The sequence below is a fragment of the Phalacrocorax aristotelis genome, chromosome 3, assembly GCF_949628215.1.
Source record: "Phalacrocorax aristotelis chromosome 3, bGulAri2.1, whole genome shotgun sequence".
NCBI lineage: Eukaryota > Metazoa > Chordata > Aves > Suliformes > Phalacrocoracidae > Phalacrocorax > Phalacrocorax aristotelis.
In genome coordinates, this window is record NC_134278.1 from 78595515 (window position 1) to 78614538 (window position 19024).

Sequence of the window (19024 nt, forward strand, 5' to 3'; positions counted from 1 at the left end):
TATGAAATATATGCCTCTAATATCCACAAAACCAAAAGAGAAGCAGGTAGAAAATAACTAACTAACATCCACACACACATAAAACCCCCCACAACCCACAAAAGCCACCCGGAAGTGGTAAGACAAGTGAGGAACACAAAGGATGAAATAAATTGGGGTTTTTTTTGTTTCAATTAAAAAAATTAAACCTAACAAACATTATTTAATTTCCCACAGGGTTTTTTCTGCTGACTCTCACAATTCTATCTTAATGCTTAACGATACTCACTGAGGCCAAGTGTAATATCCCCAGTGTGTTTTCTCCACAAAACAACATGACTCCCAAGCTTCCTTAGTCTTTGGTAAGCTCTGACTGTCATAGTGCAGCCACTGGTTATCTGGTCTGTCACCAGCCTGAATACTGGAAGGCTTAGGGTTTCCACCTGGTTGAACAGGAATTCATACTGTATCAAATTTGTTCATTAACAGTCCCAATAAATTTTACTACTTACTTTTAATAAAAGATTCTAAAGAGCTTTTGTGTCTCCCTCCCCTAATTCAAATCTGTAGAGACCCGCCCTAGGAGATTAAAAGTAACACTAACAGGAGAAGATATTCCTTTAGAAATTTATTAATTTATATAAATGTGCATTTGAAATTATAAAAAAAAACAGGGAGACATACAAATTATTCTCACAAACTACAAGGCTTTCAGAAAGAAGGACCATATCTCTGAAATTTTAACTCACTAAGTGAATAGCTTAATATACACTTGCAAGTATAAGACTGTTAAAAAAAAAACCAACCCAAAACTGAAAAATGACTGATTATATTATCTATTTTGTTTGTTTAGGAGATTAACAACCAGAGGGAAATGAAGAGCTTGTGATTCTATGTTAAGTTTAGCCAGAAAAATATGCTTTTTAAAAATTTTAGGATAAAAGTAAGACATTTCTTACATTAAATAAAACCTACTTATTTCGTAAGGGCAGATGGGCACTTTCTTATGTGTTCTCTTAAGCTGCTTAAGAATACCAGCCACAGCCGAGATGGCCACCTAAAAGAAATAAATGAGCATTAATGCATTAATGTATCTATTCCATACACTTACCTCCAGAAAGGTGGTTCTAATCATCTCGTTATAGACACATTCTAAGCTAGCTACTCAGCGGCCTAAAAAGCTGCTGCAAATTACAATGAACTTTGTCTCCCCAGTAGCTGATACTTCCCATAAATAAGTAAATCTCACTCATTTCAGGGGATACAGGACATAGCTTAAGTGTGACCTTTATAGCCCACAAAAACCTCCACACTACACACTAATCCTTTTCCGGGGGGGGAGGGAAGGAGGCGGCCATTGGTTTCAAGCCTCACTGAGGCGACGCGCAGAAGGAAAGGTACGGACATTACATGTAGATGGCTCCCTTCAAGTAACAAGCTGCAGATGTCAAAAACAGACGTCTGCAAAAGAAACTCTGCAAAAGTCTGAAGTAAATAAGAATGAATAGGCACATTCCACATTTTCACAGTTCGCAGACTTTACATCGTATGTCACAGCTACAGCACTGCCAAGACCATCATCATCTTAGATTAGGAACTTTTGTACACGTGCATGGCTGGAAGAGCGAGGAGGGGGACACACCCCAATTTTTGTGCTTTATCACAGCACAACAGCCACAAACATCTGATCTAAAGTTCTAAGGACTTGCAAATCAAAAAGATATAATAATGTTTTTACCTTACGAACTACAATTGCATCATGGTTGAGACACTGCACAAAAAATTTTATGGCACGGACAGGCAGTATCCTATCATCCCTCAGGAGCAGAGACAGAAAACCAATACTTATGTGCTCGAACTTCCAGGGACTAAAGAAAAAAAAATATTCAGAAGAGACAGTAAGTAGCAGAGTTGCACGTACTGCTTTTGCACAGAAGTTATTACGCAGATTAAGGTTACGGAAATATGTTTGGACTAACTTAAGTAATGTTCTATACCACTGCTACAGTCAATGAGCTTCACTGTCATTTAGGGAAACCAATGTTCTGGGAACATCCAAGTGCAATCAAACGTATCCAGTTAATGGTGTCTTTTTGATCTTGGCATTTCAGTGTAAAAGACAGACCTACAGGGGTATTCTTTTAAAGTTTTTGAACATAAGTATTATGTTAACAATTAAAATCTGTTTGGATGTCAGTATTATGCAGACAGAACCAGAGCTTTTTTCCCCACAACAAACAAATATTAAAAAAATAACAGGGAAAACTAATTAATGACAAAGCTAAACTCCAAGATATGATGATACCTTAATATTAACAAATTAAACTCCCAAAGAAAATAAATTCAAGCATCATTCATGTCTTTGCCTACAAGACAGTAATGCAAGATTCCCCTATACTGGCTTTTGTCTTCCTGTTTGGGCAAGCAGAAACCACATGCAAATGCACGAGATCTCCACAAATTGTATTCTTGCAGATACCTTTGCAAAAACTCCCAAGCAGCTAGCTGCAATCCACTGTATGCAAGGCTGCTACTGACAAACTGCTTTTGAACAACTAACTCACGAGTGAAAAAAGTACTAAATTCTGGTCATGCTAACTGCGCTGCTTGATGCAACGGATATTTATTCATGTAGCCACCTCCAATCCACCCCCAAAAAATTCTCATGCACAGAATGGGAGACTTACAGATTTCTTTGTTCCACACAGTCCAGCAGCATGTTGACCAAATTTTCATAGTTTCTGAGGGGGAAAAAGATGGAATCATCAACCAGATGTTACTAAGAACCATTTGAAACCAGAATAAAAGTCCCTCAATGAAAGGTGGATGAAGGCAATGCAATAAATATAGCACAAACTGGGGGGACAGAGAAGAGGAGGAGGAAGGAAGGAAACATGAGTGCAGAGGAAGGAGGCTGCCAAGTCAGGAGAGAAGACACATCACAACCACCCTTGGACATCCTGAACTTGCCAAGCTTAAGATTTAGTTTGGCAATTTCAGATAATTATATTTAATGTACAGTAAATATGTACATTTACTGGTGTTAAGGGAAGTGTAACTTACCGCAGAGCCTCTGCATTCTTTTCTTTCTGTCGCTGAATTCCTAACTGAATTTCTTCTGAGCAAAGACCTGTGAAGTTTGAACTTGGATGTTCTGATTTTTGCAACATAACAGCTATCTGAACACATTTCTCTGGAACCTATTGACAGAGAATGCAAAAATTTAGGACTTAGCAGCAACTTACAGGTTTTTGAGTTTGTTAGTTTCTGTTTTTAAAGGAGAGTTTAGAATCATATGAAGAGTGCAGCATTTCCTGTCCCCATAGACGAGTCCCTGAAGAAGTAGGGAAGACAGCTTTTGTGTTCACACAGTAGAATTATTTCTCCAAGTAAATGTTTTATTCTATTTTAAGATCAAAGTACAAACTTTAGCACTCAGTAAAGTGTAAAAGTTGTCTATAAAATATTTTTATTAACTGGCATTCATTCTTTTAAATAAGTAGCATGCCATTTACCCCGCTGATTAGGCAGTTGTGTAACGAGTGCTGTGTGTTAGCACAGTGTGTGCGACAACACTACAAATACTGATAATGTTCATTTGATGGCACTGTCCTACCAGCATGCATCTTCACACCTTGCCAGCGTAACCCATCCTAATTAACACTGAAAGGCAACTTAAACTTCCTCTCTGTAACAGCCTTCCTTAGAGGTTAACTATAAGTTACAAATCCCAACAGTATTACAGGAAGCTCTATTACTTCAGTCTCAGAAATGCACGTCTACATCTCTCTGTAACAGAAATCAGAACGTGATCAACATCAAAACACTACCTCAAATAATACAGGAGTCTCAAGCATTTCTGTAAACAAATGCTCTCATAATCCAAGACATTAACACCAATCAATCTGTCACTTACTGCAAAATCCAATCCAATTGTTTCATACTGCCTATGGATTTTTTCTGCTAGGTCATCAAAAAGTCTAACTATGGATGGTTTTTCTAAGGACATAGCTTTGCTAAGCCCAGAAGAAACAATCGCCGGCCACGTCTGTGCAATACAATCCCAGTCATGAAGATTTGCCAAACACACTCCGCTGTGATTCCCAAGAAGACAATATAAGGCACCCTGCAAAATGAAAGATGTAATTTTAAAAAGATGTAATTCACATCTATCTACAGAAGCATGCACCCACACAGAATAAAAGTTAATCTTCACATTACCAAATCATTAAAATGTACTATAAACATTCAGCTACACAGCCTCTCTGTCTAAATACTGAAGATTTTTCACAGAATTGTCTTCATGCTAAAGAACCGTTTTAATGAGACTGGATGCCCTGCTAATTAATTTATCCACAGAATGGCCGACTGATTTCTGAATTACACTATAAAGGAGATTATTTAATGATCAAATACCACACCTGGCCTTTCTGTGAACTCATTCATGTTTGGGCTGCGGGCAAATCATAATGATGTTAACTAGACACCTGAAATGATGCCGACTGAAGAGGATATGCGTAACTACTGGACGGGACACAACAAACTGATGAACACTGCAGGTGATAGTGTGAGAAGCTGACAAGAGTTACATGCAGTGAAACAATCACCTGTGAAATACAGTCACACTTTAAGTGGGAGTTGTGTGAGAAATGGCCAAATTTCACAGGCAATTTGAAGGAAGTCTCGGGGACCTTTTGGAGAGCTGAGTCTTGGAAGAACAAGAGTGCCTAGGTAACCACATCAGTAATATCATATAGGCTATGACTGCCTGGCAGCAGTATCAGGAATACCAAATTCAGGTATGGTAGCAAATGCTGTAAGTGTAGCAAAACTGGGACCCATCAGGAAAAAGTACGTAGCTGTGGGTTGTTTATCTGGGTGGAGTCAGGGAGATACAAGGATGGCAGAAAAAAAAAACAAATGAAGAAACAAGAAAAGGTGTAAGATAGGCAGATGAATCACATGCTTTCTGATAAGTATCATCAGGCAGCTGGAGGAAGGCAATAAGCCACAGCTGTTATTCTGACTGTACGACAAGAGTCCAACTTGCCTCTGTGGCCAGGAGGGTTAAGGGGGCTGCGGAGGAAGGAGGGGAGCATGATGCTTTTGAATACCTGGACAGATAAATTGTATCCTGGCATCACTGTGCCAGCACCATTTCCAGGCCTGACAGCATCAGCAATTACCCACCACTTCATAACAAAACCCACCTGATTTAGTATAACATTTTTGGGTGATCAACTTTTTGTCCAGTTCGTGCTCTCTTCTTATACTGCTACAGCTGACAGAACTGCTTAACGAGTTTTACCACCTTGGACTATAGCTTCTCAAATTCCATTTCATAATTTAAAAATAAGTGTTAACATAAATTTTTGTAATACCTGAACACACAACGAAATGAGGAACATACATAATCCCAAAATTTCTCAACAACTGATCTCATCCAAGTAATTCCTTACACTAGTCATACATCAGCTATACGCCATAAAAATATCAGCCACACTGATAAGCAAGCAAATCACACTTCACCATTAAAAATTCTCCTATAAAAACACTTTCAAAAGACAGGCACTAAACAAAGTTAATGAGACAGTACTTTAAATTGCTTTTGGGTGACATCTTGCCGGTCTGGACGCAAAAACTCCAAAACCAAGGGAATTATATCTCTGCAGCAAAAATTGTATGTTCCCAGAGCTGTGAAGAATGCTTGCTGAGCTTTACTTCTGACCTGTGGGAAGAAAGACATCACTAGAAAGTCTTCTGAAGCAAAAATATACTATACAGAAATAACATCCTTATCCATTTCAGTTACTTATGTGCAGAATTTGCGTGATGTATTTGTGCACAGAAACAAAATTTGTAGAAGGATGTAAATAGCATGCTTCCCCTCACCCTTGCTCACAGTTGTTTACAAAAACCCACTTCTGGTTTCTATCCTTTACGTGAGAACAGCTACAAAGTTAAAGCGAATTCTTTATGTTGCCAAAAACCAGTCACTGTGTTTTTAAGATCATTTGAAAAGCAAACAGCTGGAATAACCGATGCAGTTAGCAGAACTCTGAAGAGCCTGTAGACACTGTGGATGATCTGAATTTGTATACACACACAGAGCGCCCATGGGGCAAAGAGTTCAGAATCCAACAATCATCACACTTGTTCTGGGTATTTTTAAGAACTAGGATGCCATCATAGCTACTTCCTAAAAGTAGACTTATTTAATAAAGAAGGGGCTTAAAGCAAAAACTATGCCAAAACCGGCAACGCGTGCAAATGAAAGTAAGTAAATACTTCATGTTGCCATGGAAATAAACTGAAAAGCAAAGATGCTGAAAACAACTTGAAGAGATCAACAAAAAACTCCATATATTTCAGTGTAAAAAGCATTGTTCCTTACCTGACCATACGAACTTGTGGACAAACACAAAAGATCTCTGATCATCTCCTGGTGGGAAGTTTTATATTCACAGCCTTCCATCGTTAGTGTTCTCAGCTAAATTGCATGGAAAAAACAAAGGACAGATTGTTTTTACATTTCACACATGCAAGAGAAACACTAGTGCAGGGTTATGGCATCTTTTGCTCAATGACAGCATAACAAATCAACTTTTCAAGTAAGGTAGTTGGTGCAGATTTAAGTGAAAGTATTACCTCATGCTGCAACATAACTCTGTCTATCAGCAGAGCTCTGATATGCTGTTTCTTTCCTTGAAGCTGTAAACAAATAACAAATAAAAAATTGGGTTTAGATTTCAGTACTCGTATTAGTAATTTGCATTGACTGAATTCCCCACGTACTCTTTTGCTTCTAGAAACAGGGAAGTTTCATGTAGAAATTCTTTTTGGCAACCTACCTTGATTTTTTTACCCCAGGAAAGTTTTTTATTTGCCTATCACTCTGTAAGCAAAAGGAAGCTCTGGTCACTCAGTTAAATTTCTCACTTAACAAGGACCAGAATGGAGCATCATGCCAAATCTCAGACTTTGGTCCAAGCTCACATACAAATTAAGGGTTACTACAATTTGGAAATGCTATTTACTCATAAGATTTCCCAATTAAAGTACAAAAGCACTGCAAAACAACATGCTTACCACGGAATTAGATCTCAAAATTATGAAAACTGATTAGGACAGTAACGAAAATATGACAAAAAAGTTGTCCTGGACATTAGGAACTATTTCCACCCCTCACCTAAGCTTTACAAAGAAAAATCACTGACCCTGTTCTCCATTGATTTTTTCACTAGATTAAAGCTTTTCCATCGTGAATCGAACTCATGCTTGTGAGACCCTTGGAACTGTAAAACATCACTAATAATCTGTAGAAAGAAGAAGATAACAAAGAGTAATTATTTTGCATAACAAATAATTTTGTCATAAGTATTAAAATTATAAGCATACCTTTATTATTAGAAATAAAGACTTGGTATCATCTTCTGAATTATCAAGTATATAGCCTGCAATTGGAAGAAAAATTATTTATTACCAGACAGGAAAAGAGCTTTCAAAATCAACAATTTTATTTTACAATGCTTAAATTTAAGAATTATAGCCAAAGTAAATGAAACAAGTTTCTCATCTATAAAACTATACTTAGAAGCACAAACACAGTACTTTTTAGATAGAAGTGGTTAAACTTACGCAGCAATTTCCTTGTAACCCTTGCAATTGTTTCCCGATAATTCTCTCTCGATAAATCTACAAAAAATTGGAACATTTTCTCCTTATTATACAATAGCATAAAAAGCACTTTGTAGATAAGGAAACCAGTGGAAAGCCAGAGCAGACTACTCAGAAATGGCACTATGGACTGTAATAAAATTAACTATCTTGTTATATCTACAGACACCACTCTCACAGGGCCTTCTTTTGTTTATCAAGTCAACAGTATGTTGGTTTCTTTATAGGTACATAACCTTCTTTAACTGCCTTGACAGTTAGCTTCATTTCTAACCACAGACCGACGCAGGTTATTTAGCATATGAAAACTGAGTAACACATTAAGCAGGTTAAAAAAGAATACAGATTTTATGTATCAGGTGATTAAGCCAATAAAAGACTGGGGACTTATTCCCCTTCAATACACGGAGGGGAACAGACATTCCCAAACTAAACAACATGAAACACAGAAGAAAGAAGAATCAATGATACAAGCAGTCTCCTTGAAAAGTTTTCAACCAGAAAAAAAATCTTTATTACTGCAAAAGACTGCTAAATAAATGCCCATTCTCTATTACATATTATATAGCTACAAACTCACCGCTTGCAAGCTAATGGACCAGGTTTTAGAAGTAGTATTAAAGCATCTACACCCACTTAATAGTCCGATAAGCAGTTACCATGTGCTTCAGTTCCTTATTTAAATGGCCCATCTTCACTTGGAAGATGGTGAATACACACGAGGCCTGAAAAAGGCAGTTTTCTTCTAACAGAGGTGTCACAACCTTTAGCAGGTTATGCCTTGATTCCTTCTGTCTCTGAAGTGCAGTCCTTAGGTGATGGGTGTTGCTTCCTGCACCTCTCATCTGTGTGGATGTACATGGGTCCAACCATTCTGACCTGGGGGTTGGACCTGAGCTCCCACTCCTGGCCATATTACAGCAGCAGATTTGTATCTTGTATACCATTGCTGAAGATGAAACAGTGTGTATCAAGAACTTCTGCATTGGCCATAAAAGCTCATTTAATATAAAGAGAAGAATCAAAATTATGGTCTCAAAAAAGAACCTATTTTTACAGCAGAAAAAAGAAAAAAGAAAAGAACACAACTAGGATCTACGTACCATATTCAACACCAGTGTACAGTTTTGTCTCTTCCAAAGACACCAGACTTGGGACCCTGCATGAAAACAAACCAAGTATTACCACACATTACAGAAACCATCGGCTATGTAAGTTTCATCGACATTTAATTCATTTTAACAAGTCAAATTTCATGCCAGTAGCACCAAATATGTATTTTTAAACCAACCATACCTATGGGTCAGACTGTTTGTCAGAGACAAGTACACCATAAGGGCACCACCTTGAACCTAGAATCTTGATTTCTCATTTAACAGAGTCTCATCAGTTAAATTTAACAGAACCTCATTGGTTCTGTTAAATAGTCAGAGATTTGGTCTCGTTGTCAAATCTTTGACCACAATCATCATGGCAAGCGTGGCTCCTAGTCGTCTTAGTCTAGGAAGGACAGGTGAATTTGACTGCTGAGGCAGAATCCTTTCCTGACAAGTTAAGCTGATAAAGCTTTTCTAAGTTTGGTCCTTTCTTTTAAAGTAACGTACCCCTAATCTAGAGAAGTCCTACTTATTGCTATATGGAGTTCACTATTAAATAACCCTACCAAAAAATAAAGCCATGCTTCTTCCAGGATTTGGGTCAAACTTACCTATCAAAAATATTTAAAAAGTGAATTCTTAGTCTTTGTGGATTTGCTTTCATGTAACCATGCAAAAAAATATGGGCTCAGATATCATATGCCAACGAATTTAAAAGACATAAATTGGGGTTTTTGTGGGTTTTTTTTTGTTTTGTTTTGGTTGTGCGTGTCTGGGGTTTGTTTTTTTTAAAATGTATCTTACCCCCTAAAACATTAAGGTAGACAAATTCAAGCTTTCAAGGACAAAATAGACCCGTGTATTACATTAAACAAACAGTATCAGCAAGCAATCCCCATAAAAATAATCTTCACATAGAATTGCATTGACAATACAATCAACACAAAGCTAAGTGAAGCTATGTGAATCTCCTACTATTACAAATGCTAAGTAACACATCAGAAAACACTATAGATTCTATATGTGAGCATGTGCTACAAGATACTAAGATAAACTTTCAGATTTCTGGCAATGACAAACTTCTATCTGTCAAACCAGGAATAAGGGCCCTGTTTCTCCTGTAAATGTGAGCACATTAGAACACGAGTACTACAATTATTGCGCTGATTAGATGAAGGAAAAAACTTGCCACCAAAAATTAGGTAAACTGACTTCACAACCCTTTTAACAGTCACATCTGCACCAACAAAAATAAAACTGAAATGACTTTTTCTTAATTGACTTAGACATCAAGAAGTGAAGTCTTAATTTAATTTTCCTCATTGTATTTCTGGTAGCTTTAGGTTAACTTGAAAATAAGTAATTGCAGAATTCCCACTTCTCCCCTCCCCCAAACCTCTGCACTGGCATAGGTGCTTAAGGTACAACTTGGCCAGTAATAGTGTTTCCACCAAAGTATCCAATGTCAATCCAGTACTTTGGTCCTGAAAAAATAAATTCCGTTTTTATGGTCTCACACATTTGCTCTTTGAGAATCATCTACATGATTGATTGACTTTGAAAGTGTTTGTTATGTATTTCTCCAAGATCATATCTTTCCAGTTGGGAAGATACAGAGAAGGGATATTTCTGCAATTAACATCTGGAAAAAAAGTGTGAACCTTCCCACCTCAAATACTACTTAAAAAAAGAAGGTAACATAAATCCAACAATCTCAGGCAGCTAAACATTAAGCAATTACTTTTTTTTTTTAATAGTATGCTGGCTATGTTAATAGATAAATAAGCTCATAGCAGTAATGTTTTCTACAATATTTGCATGTATTTTTACCCTTGAACAGTTTTCCCTGATATAAATACACAAATTAAGTTCACATAAGGCAATAAGGTGAGGAAAATTGAAGTGCAATTTCCCAGTTTTCCCTCAGGCAGTCTACAGAGAGATGACAAATCTTTGCGCTTCTTTCCCACTTCCAGCAAGATGCATTTGACTGTTCTTTGCCAGCTAGCCAAGGTCCAAACCAAATCGCTAATATTTAAAACAACGGGAAAACAACACTCTGAGCTCTCTCCACACTTCAGGTTCCTGAGCAAACCAGGAATAACAACTCAATACAGAGCATCGAGTAATCAAGAATTAGCCTAGTATAGTCCTTACACTCACCATGACATTACTCCACAGGCAGAACCATTTATTTCAACATGGCTATTATTAGGATGAAATATTACCTTCAAAATGCAAAGAAGTTATAAAACTGGCCCACCCACTAAGATCCATGCTAGCACTATTCAGCATTCTAAGTGTCAGCCACTGAGCCAGAGAGAACTATAAGTGTTTTACTTCAGACAAACAAAAGGAAGAGGCATGGAATGTTTTTTTAACTTGAGTCAATACCGATAGCAAGACTCTCACAAGAATGCTTCATGCAATGTATATAATACTGTGCTTCACTCTGTAGCAACAGTTTTCAACACAAATTGTCAAGAAAACTTATGAACAAAGAGTATCCAAAATTATAGCTGGAACAGAATTCCCAATTGAACAGAACTTTGAAGAATTCATTCCCTTATTTGCCACAGTACAATAACTAAAGCGTCTTTACCGGTGAAAAATTGATGCACTATGTTTTTCAACTTCCAGACATTTTATACCACAATTAATTCAAGTCTCTCCGTATATATTGCTCAGTGTAAGTACAGTCCAGTGATCAGATAACAGCTTTTCAGAAACAAGTAACTTGAAGCACCGCTCCGCTAAACCAACTGCAAAGGAAATTTTCCTAATTGCAAAAAAAACCCCACACCATGTTAAGGACTAGACCAAGGGCTGCATCAACCAAATTTGACGCACAAGATTAAGAGACAACGGTCAGAAGGCAAACAAGGAGAGAACAGGGTTACTCACCATGGAGGAGTAACTGTTTCCTTTTCTGTGTGCAGCTCCCCCAGCAGAGCTGGGAATTTTCCTGGAGATGCCGAGAGGTTAGCTAGCCCTGCCCCTCAGCACACGATTTCACATCCTTACACATTTACGAGAAGTGGTCTTATTCTTGACCTGTAGCCTGAACACCTTCAGTGAAAGGACATTAAGGAAGCTCCTACCAATGTCTGTAACAAGAGTAGAGCAATACTGCATCCTAATGAAACAAGCTGTATTTAAGAGGGAGACAAAAGAAGTGGATGTTATCCAAGTAACCCTGTTTTGGTTCCCTAAATGAGCTGCTTAGTGTTACCTCCTTAGTAAGTAGGCCGCAAGGAAGGGAAGAGAATGGAAGGGGAACTCAACCGAACATCAGTGAAAGATTTCTCATCCTTAGAGAGCTTTATACTGTCTGCATTTGAAATAATCTTCATTTGCACACCATTAGAGTCATTATAATGAGGAGATTGATATTACTTACAATTACAGTGGTCCCTTAAGAAAAAGGGTACACTGTGTGCGTGGAAGCATTATCTATACCTGCACACATCTTGTGTGGCAGAGCAATCATTACGGTGTGTTTATGTAGGGACGAAAAATGAATACAGTTTTTTCCCGCAACTATGTCAGGATAATTCACCACAGCTCTGACTCTCTGGCTTTGAACACCTTAATTCAGCTGCAAAAAACTCCTGCTGTCATACAGGATTGCTCCTCACAACCTCAGGCAGCCTCCTCAACTCCTTTTTTCCCTTCTCCTTTTAACTATTCCTTTGTCATTAAAAATGGAATTTACAACACACACCTAGAATCAATGGCATCTCTACTAACAATGACAAACACTACGTGGAATAATAATATAAATACACACTACTAAGTCATGAAATAGTTGTCTATTAATTTTTTTATGCATGGCACTTTAGAAGAGAATTCATTCATCTTCCAAAAAAGATGATTTTGAAATTCCTTGCTACTTACAGGATAAAATATAAAATCAACACTAGGGCACGAGTTCTACTTCTTCCTCACATTTAGCTATTCTTTTCAATTCTGACAAGTCTCAATTTGTAGTTTATTTGTGCATGGATTGTGCACAAAATTATTTTCTACTGAATTGCCTATTGTCTCCCTAAACACCTGCTCATGCATGAAACAGTCACAGTAACACTACACATTTAAAATAGCATGAGCTATTTTATAATTAAGCCATGACAATATTTCAGAAAGATATAGATTATTTACATAATTCACGTAAAACATATAGGAATTTTGCTCCCAAAATTAGGAAGCAGAAGAGGAAAAAAAAAAAAATCAATCGCAAACTATACAAGAACTGCTTTGTCTCAGAAAAAGTTGGAGCATTATGAAACCTAAACCTTTGGTGCTCAAGTTTGCTAAACAAGGAAATCACTCTTCAAGCACAAGAGATGTTGATGTGTATACCGAGCGTGCATATGTACACACGCACACATAGAGTGTATGCTTCTGGGTATACTGAGCATACCCAAGTCAAGTGTTGGCCACTTTAATAATGTGTTTTCCACACTAAATATATCACCTTTCAGTTTGGAGACTACCAGTCATCAAAAGATACAAAAAGTAATAAGAGAAACTCATGAATCAACATGCAAATATTAACCTAGATTGACAAGAGATTCAAGAAGGCTCATGCCAATATACACACTTGTAGATAAATGGAAGTTTTGAAACCTTCACTCCAACCAGTATTTATTAAGCCATGAAAGTAAGGGCACCTGTCTAACAAAGAGAATGTACCAGACCAATGTTGGGAAATTCCATCCAGTTTCAGCTTTATGAAAAAAATAAATAAAAGAAAGAAGAAACCAGTAGAAAAACTTTGTATATAAACTATTCAAGAAGCAAAATTGTTTTCAACAGCTAATACACTGAATAAACACAAACCACTGAGACACAAAACAGCCTACTCTTAAGAAAAATGAAGAAAGGCATTTTGAAATTATTGGGTACTCTCACGTATTTGACACTGAGGAACAAAAGAAAAACCTGTCAAAGTCCACTGAAATGGACCAAGCAACTTCCCACTAAACTTTAAGATTAAAAGTTTCTGTAAGTGATTTCCATAAAACGATGCTGATGAATTGAAATACACCATCTATAATCAAATGAAATGGAATCCTGGGTCAACAGTGCTACCACAGTAAATGTAGTAGTCTCCACGCTGGCGGACAGGCCTTGTATTTGCAACAGCCCTATTTTCCTACTGTAGAAGTCACTTGAAAAGAATTACAGCAACAACACACCAAGTAGCAAATAGTTACCATGTTAGCAGAAAGCAGCCTCATGCATTCATCTCTGCAACTTATTTTAAAACAGAAAGGTTTAGAACCTGAATCCAGACTAACTCATTTTCTTCTCCCAAAACAGTGCTCATAATTTGTTATATTCTCATCCCTCTAGAAGGCCACCACATTTATGTAATACTGTGATTTAAAATTAATCCATAAAAAACCCCCTCAAACCTCACATCTAATGCATGGGAATTCTATGCAACAACACAGGTCAATTATGACAACCAATAATGAAATAAGCATTTGGCCAGCTTGTGACATCTGTGACATACAGTCAATATATAATTTTCACAATTGGTTTTCCTTATTACTTAAGCAAAAAAACCCCTACTTCCTCACTCAGTCAAGTCATTTTGCTTTTACTAGTCACTGTTATGACCAAGCCACTTAAAGTAATGATCAAATCAGGTACAGTGGTCTCACACTGTTACAGCCTGCTCCTGACACACAAAGCAGCCTTTCGCCCTTATTCCTGCCACTGCCTTCCCCTGCCTGTCACGCAAGCCAGATTGCAAACAGACCCCAAAAACACGGTCTGCAAATATTTGGGTAGATTTCAGTTGTCAGACAGAAAAAGAAATCCTGTACATTCAGGAGAAAAGCATCTTGGTGGAAGGAACAGCCTGCAGGCAGATAGAGTTCACAGTACTAACTGAACCATCATATCTAGTTCATCATCCCACTACACGCAAAGTTTTAAAGTTCAGTCTGCCCACATATTTCTTTTGCTGAGGTTCAGATTACATGGCTCCAAGCTCTCCCCCATCTACAAGACTTTCCTTTCATCCAGTGAGCAGGCTAGAGGATTACTGAGGAACAAATACTCGTCATCTGCCTGTCTTGGCAAGAATCTTCAGCTATCCTCAACCAATGAGATAAAGGAAAATCTAGCAGTTACACCTACTTGGCTCTGCTTTACAGCCAGCACAAAAAGCAATGCTGTACTACACGGTGTGTGATCAGCTATGGTTCATTGCAGTTAAGTGGCGTAGGAGGTATCTGATAAGAAATCTCCTGCGCCAGTTTGTTTTAGAAGTACACATGTAGAATGTTGTTTGTTTGTTTTATCTTAAACTTATCAAACCATTTACCAATACATGCATTCAAAAATACTCCTACACTGTCATGTTTGGATAGTGAATGTCATCACCACTAGTGGTAAGTGCTAACTGTGAGTACACAGTACTTAAAATAAGGGCGTTCTGGGTAACTAGCTTGGTCAGTTTCAAATCCAAGTGCTTCATGTGCATTCCCACTAGATATAATGGGAACAGGCTTGGGAATGTCAACTGGTATCTTACAAGAAAATCCCAGGAACATACATGACACACCAACAATTAAAATCAAGGGTTTTTTTCTGTTTTAATAGCAAGTTCATCAAAGATACCTCTAACATTCAAACTGGATATAATTTTAAGGACATATGGGATAGAAAACCGGATTCACAGGAAGTTGTTTAATATTGCAAGTCAAAAGACATCTCTCTCATTACAAATATTCCAGCTATTTCTTGGGGAAGGAAAAGGAGGGAATAAGGCAGTAGAGAGGACATCTTCCTTCCTGGTACAATTCCCTTCTGTGATCCTTGCTTACATACAGTAACCCATTAAAACAGAATACATGTGTCATAAGAAACATCACTAGAATGAACACCATCTGTCCTGGATGGATGAACTCTCATCTCTGAAGATGTTAAATTGTTATTGGCCTTTGTAGCTGTGCTTGCTAAGCAAGTTGAATAAACTGACAGGGATCTAACATTTAATTTATGTGAAGCACAACAGCAAATCCTGAAGTACTTATTCCACCTCACCAGGCCAAAGTACAACCCACCGCCCACGAACTCTACTGCCCTCAGATGGTCTCCTTCATTAAAAATCCACGTTCTGCTGGTAATAATTCAAATCATGCAAAGAATGAGAGCTAAAGCTTACTTAAAATTAATTCACCTTCAGAGGCAAATTTGAGTCCTGTGTAAAGTTACTGAAAAGATAAATTGCCTTAACTCTGTTGTTAAAAAGCCTTAATGTAAACATAAAAAGTTTGGATGTAAGACCTGCTCACTGTGGGTGTGAAATATTTCATCAACACGCAGAAAGTCAGTCTAAAACCAGATAATGGTGGACTCAATCTCTGCAGGCATCTAGCAGAATTAACTATTGAGTTCCAAAATTCAGATTATGTGAGAAAAGTCTGATTCCAATTTCTTTAGTACCAAATTGATTTCAGCACGTTCTCATGTAAATTGTACCAATTTAATATGGCAGCACAGATAACTAACAGAATGTTGCAAATCTTCTGTAAGTATTCAAGTAATTTAGGAGTTGATTAATAGGCTAATGTCCTAATCTGTACATTAAGAATTTACAGACCTTGCCCAACAAGATAAAAAGATGGCTCTAAACACCCCACACCAAAACAATACCAGAGACTGCCTACATGAACACATTCTAACAACAGCTGCAACTCCTTCTACCAAATGAAGCTTCCATTACTGACAATCAGATAGCCTAGACAAGGGTACAAAACTGCCTACTCTTACACAGAAGTTTCTTCCTCGATTAACATATTACTATAGCTACAACAGCTTTTTTTGTCTTTTTTTTTTTTTTTGGTGGTGTTAAAGACTTTTGGGGCCAAGATAGCCTTGTATGTTGAAGTTCAAGGCACCCAAGAACAAAAAAACCTTCTCCTTTGAAGGACCAACACCAGAAACTGTCCTTGAACCCGTGAGCCATATGAACTGCAAGCATCTAGTGCTTGCTGCCTAACAGATGCCAGGGCAGGATTTGGACTGAATCAAGAAGCGATACTAACATGCTCACACATATTCCCAGTATGGACCAGCAGCACATTACTGGTACAGGAACAGTCAATGCCTCCTGAAAGGTGCCAGGGTCCTTATTTTAGAAGACAGTCATAATCAGCCTGAACGTTCTGCTCTGCCTCTAACTAAAAGATGACTTCCCTGAATTTCTTACATAGTCAATGGTAAAAGATGGCCTCTACAAAGCTTTCCAGCTTGACACACGTTCTACCATACACTCAAGAGAAGCCTCTCCCACTGTACAAGCTCACAGGAGCTATGCACCTGAAGTAATGCATTTGACACTCTCTCCATGCTCCTTGGCACTTTTAGTAGCTGGCACTTGGGGGCGGGGGGGAATCTCAGCAACAACTTTATAGTCACCAAATACAGACTGTGGCAATAAGCTGAACTGAAACCCTCCATATTTTAAACATGATATATAACAACAGAAATACTGAGATCAAACTCATAACTGCCTCCAACACTAATATTTCAGTGTACGTTCTCAAAGAAGTCAAAGCTAAAGCAGCAATCCTGTCTATTAAAAAAGCAGTCTGTTTTAAAGCCTAAACTACTGTAATGCAACAGAAAGCTCCTGTTACTTCCAAAACGAAAGTTTACTCAAGCATTTTTGCTCTAGTTCTACTGTATGCTGGCACCAGCAGCCAGGTTCTGCTGTGACATTATTCACAGGGGCTTGAACATTCAAACAGGACTTGTTTCCTATTTTAATAAGAGAAGACAGCCGCAAGAAGTTAAGTTCAGAGTGTTTATGACTTTACTCGTGCAGGGTGACAGGAACATTAGTAAGATGGCAGTGCACTGTTGTTTGAAGACTTCTTTTAGAAAAAGGGAAGCACATGCCTAGCTTCCATTTCCTTTACAGAAAGTAGCATCAGCAATGCAGTGGTGTCACCTACCTTTTTTAAACATTTTCCGAGTCTTGCACCGAAAACAGCACTTAATATTCTTCCTCATTTTAAGTGCTCAAGCATTTTACTAAGTCACTGTTTCAAATTTCTGTATCTTTACAGTAGTATGAGAGCTCCTTAAAAATAGCCACTAGAAGCAGTTGTATGATAAAAGCAATAAGCACTAAAAACCAGTATGAATACAATTGCTAAGAATGTCTGTGATACAAAAATAAATTTTACTTACAGATGAGCCACCCTTTCTCCTTTCAGAGGAGGCAGAATGTTCCCAGAACCAATCAAGCAGTTATGCACTATAGCAAGGCACTGCTGCACATCATCTCTTAAACACAGAAGAAAAACCAATTACTTATCTGTCAAATGCTTGAAAATATACAAATAATAAACCATATTTTTTTGTGAACTTACAACAGCCCTTTCCTTTAGCTATATCACTTCTAAACAGAAGAGGGAGCACTACAGAAATCCACTTTAATCCAATCCAATTTGATCCAATTTAATTCTATGACAGAACTCCAACATTCAACTTGGTTTTCCAAAAAACTTGTGTTGGAGTTTTTTTGAGATTTTACATTCTGAAACATTGAATGAAACATCAGTATAATGAGATAAACTAATCTCAATGCAGACAGCTTCACCCCAAAAAATTCTTTTGAAGAATTTTATCCAAATTTCAGATAAAACCCATGAAATAACTCTCCACCCCAAGGCCAAGAAAAGTCCTTCCCACCATGAGTAAGATGAGGAAATACTTTATTAGTGAATATTTTACAGTCTGAAGAGAAATTATAATGCAACAATGGGAATGACTTTTTTCTGTGTTATTTTAGAGAATTCAGGAATTATTTTTAAAGCTGTCTTTTAAAGTAGTATACAGTTACAAATTTTGCGCTTTGTCCTCATCTTAGTGGTAAGCAGCTCTGATTTGTAAAATAACTCCTTTCAGCTGTCTATAGAGGTTCCCTAACTGAAGGGCTCTTAGTACTCACACATTACTTATGAACTCTCTAAATATGTGTTCAACAAAGCCTGTTAGAATTCTTCATTTTATCTTTTGTAATAGAAAAACCTTACTCTGAAGCTCCTGAATACATAAAAAAATGTTTGATTTCCAATTATTACTTTGTGGAATGCGAGAAAAAAAGAATTTTTTTTGACAAGAATTCAAGCTCCAGAAATACTGCAATTCAAAGCAATAGCAGGCTCACCTAGTATCCCATTTATTCACAACTGTTACTCCCTCAGCAACTAACAGCATTCTCTACTCTTGCAGCTTTGCTA

At 37.5% G+C, this 19024-nt stretch overlaps 1 protein-coding gene across 1 annotated transcript in view; it reads right to left on the reverse strand.

The window, feature by feature from the left end:
- PSME4 (proteasome activator subunit 4) overlaps positions 1-19024 on the reverse strand; it is a 67297-nt gene that overhangs the window by 17090 nt on the left and 31183 nt on the right. The window contains exons 20-33 of the mRNA XM_075088096.1: positions 17970-18065; positions 8760-8815; positions 7618-7674; positions 7378-7433; positions 7197-7295; positions 6628-6690; positions 6374-6469; positions 5576-5707; positions 3896-4105; positions 3043-3179; positions 2667-2720; positions 1718-1847; positions 955-1036; positions 269-422 (exon numbers count right to left, since the gene is read on the reverse strand). Coding sequence (XP_074944197.1) covers positions 269-422; positions 955-1036; positions 1718-1847; positions 2667-2720; positions 3043-3179; positions 3896-4105; positions 5576-5707; positions 6374-6469; positions 6628-6690; positions 7197-7295; positions 7378-7433; positions 7618-7674; positions 8760-8815; positions 17970-18065 — 1422 coding nt within the window. The remainder of the gene's footprint in view (positions 1-268; positions 423-954; positions 1037-1717; positions 1848-2666; positions 2721-3042; positions 3180-3895; positions 4106-5575; positions 5708-6373; positions 6470-6627; positions 6691-7196; positions 7296-7377; positions 7434-7617; positions 7675-8759; positions 8816-17969; positions 18066-19024) is intronic.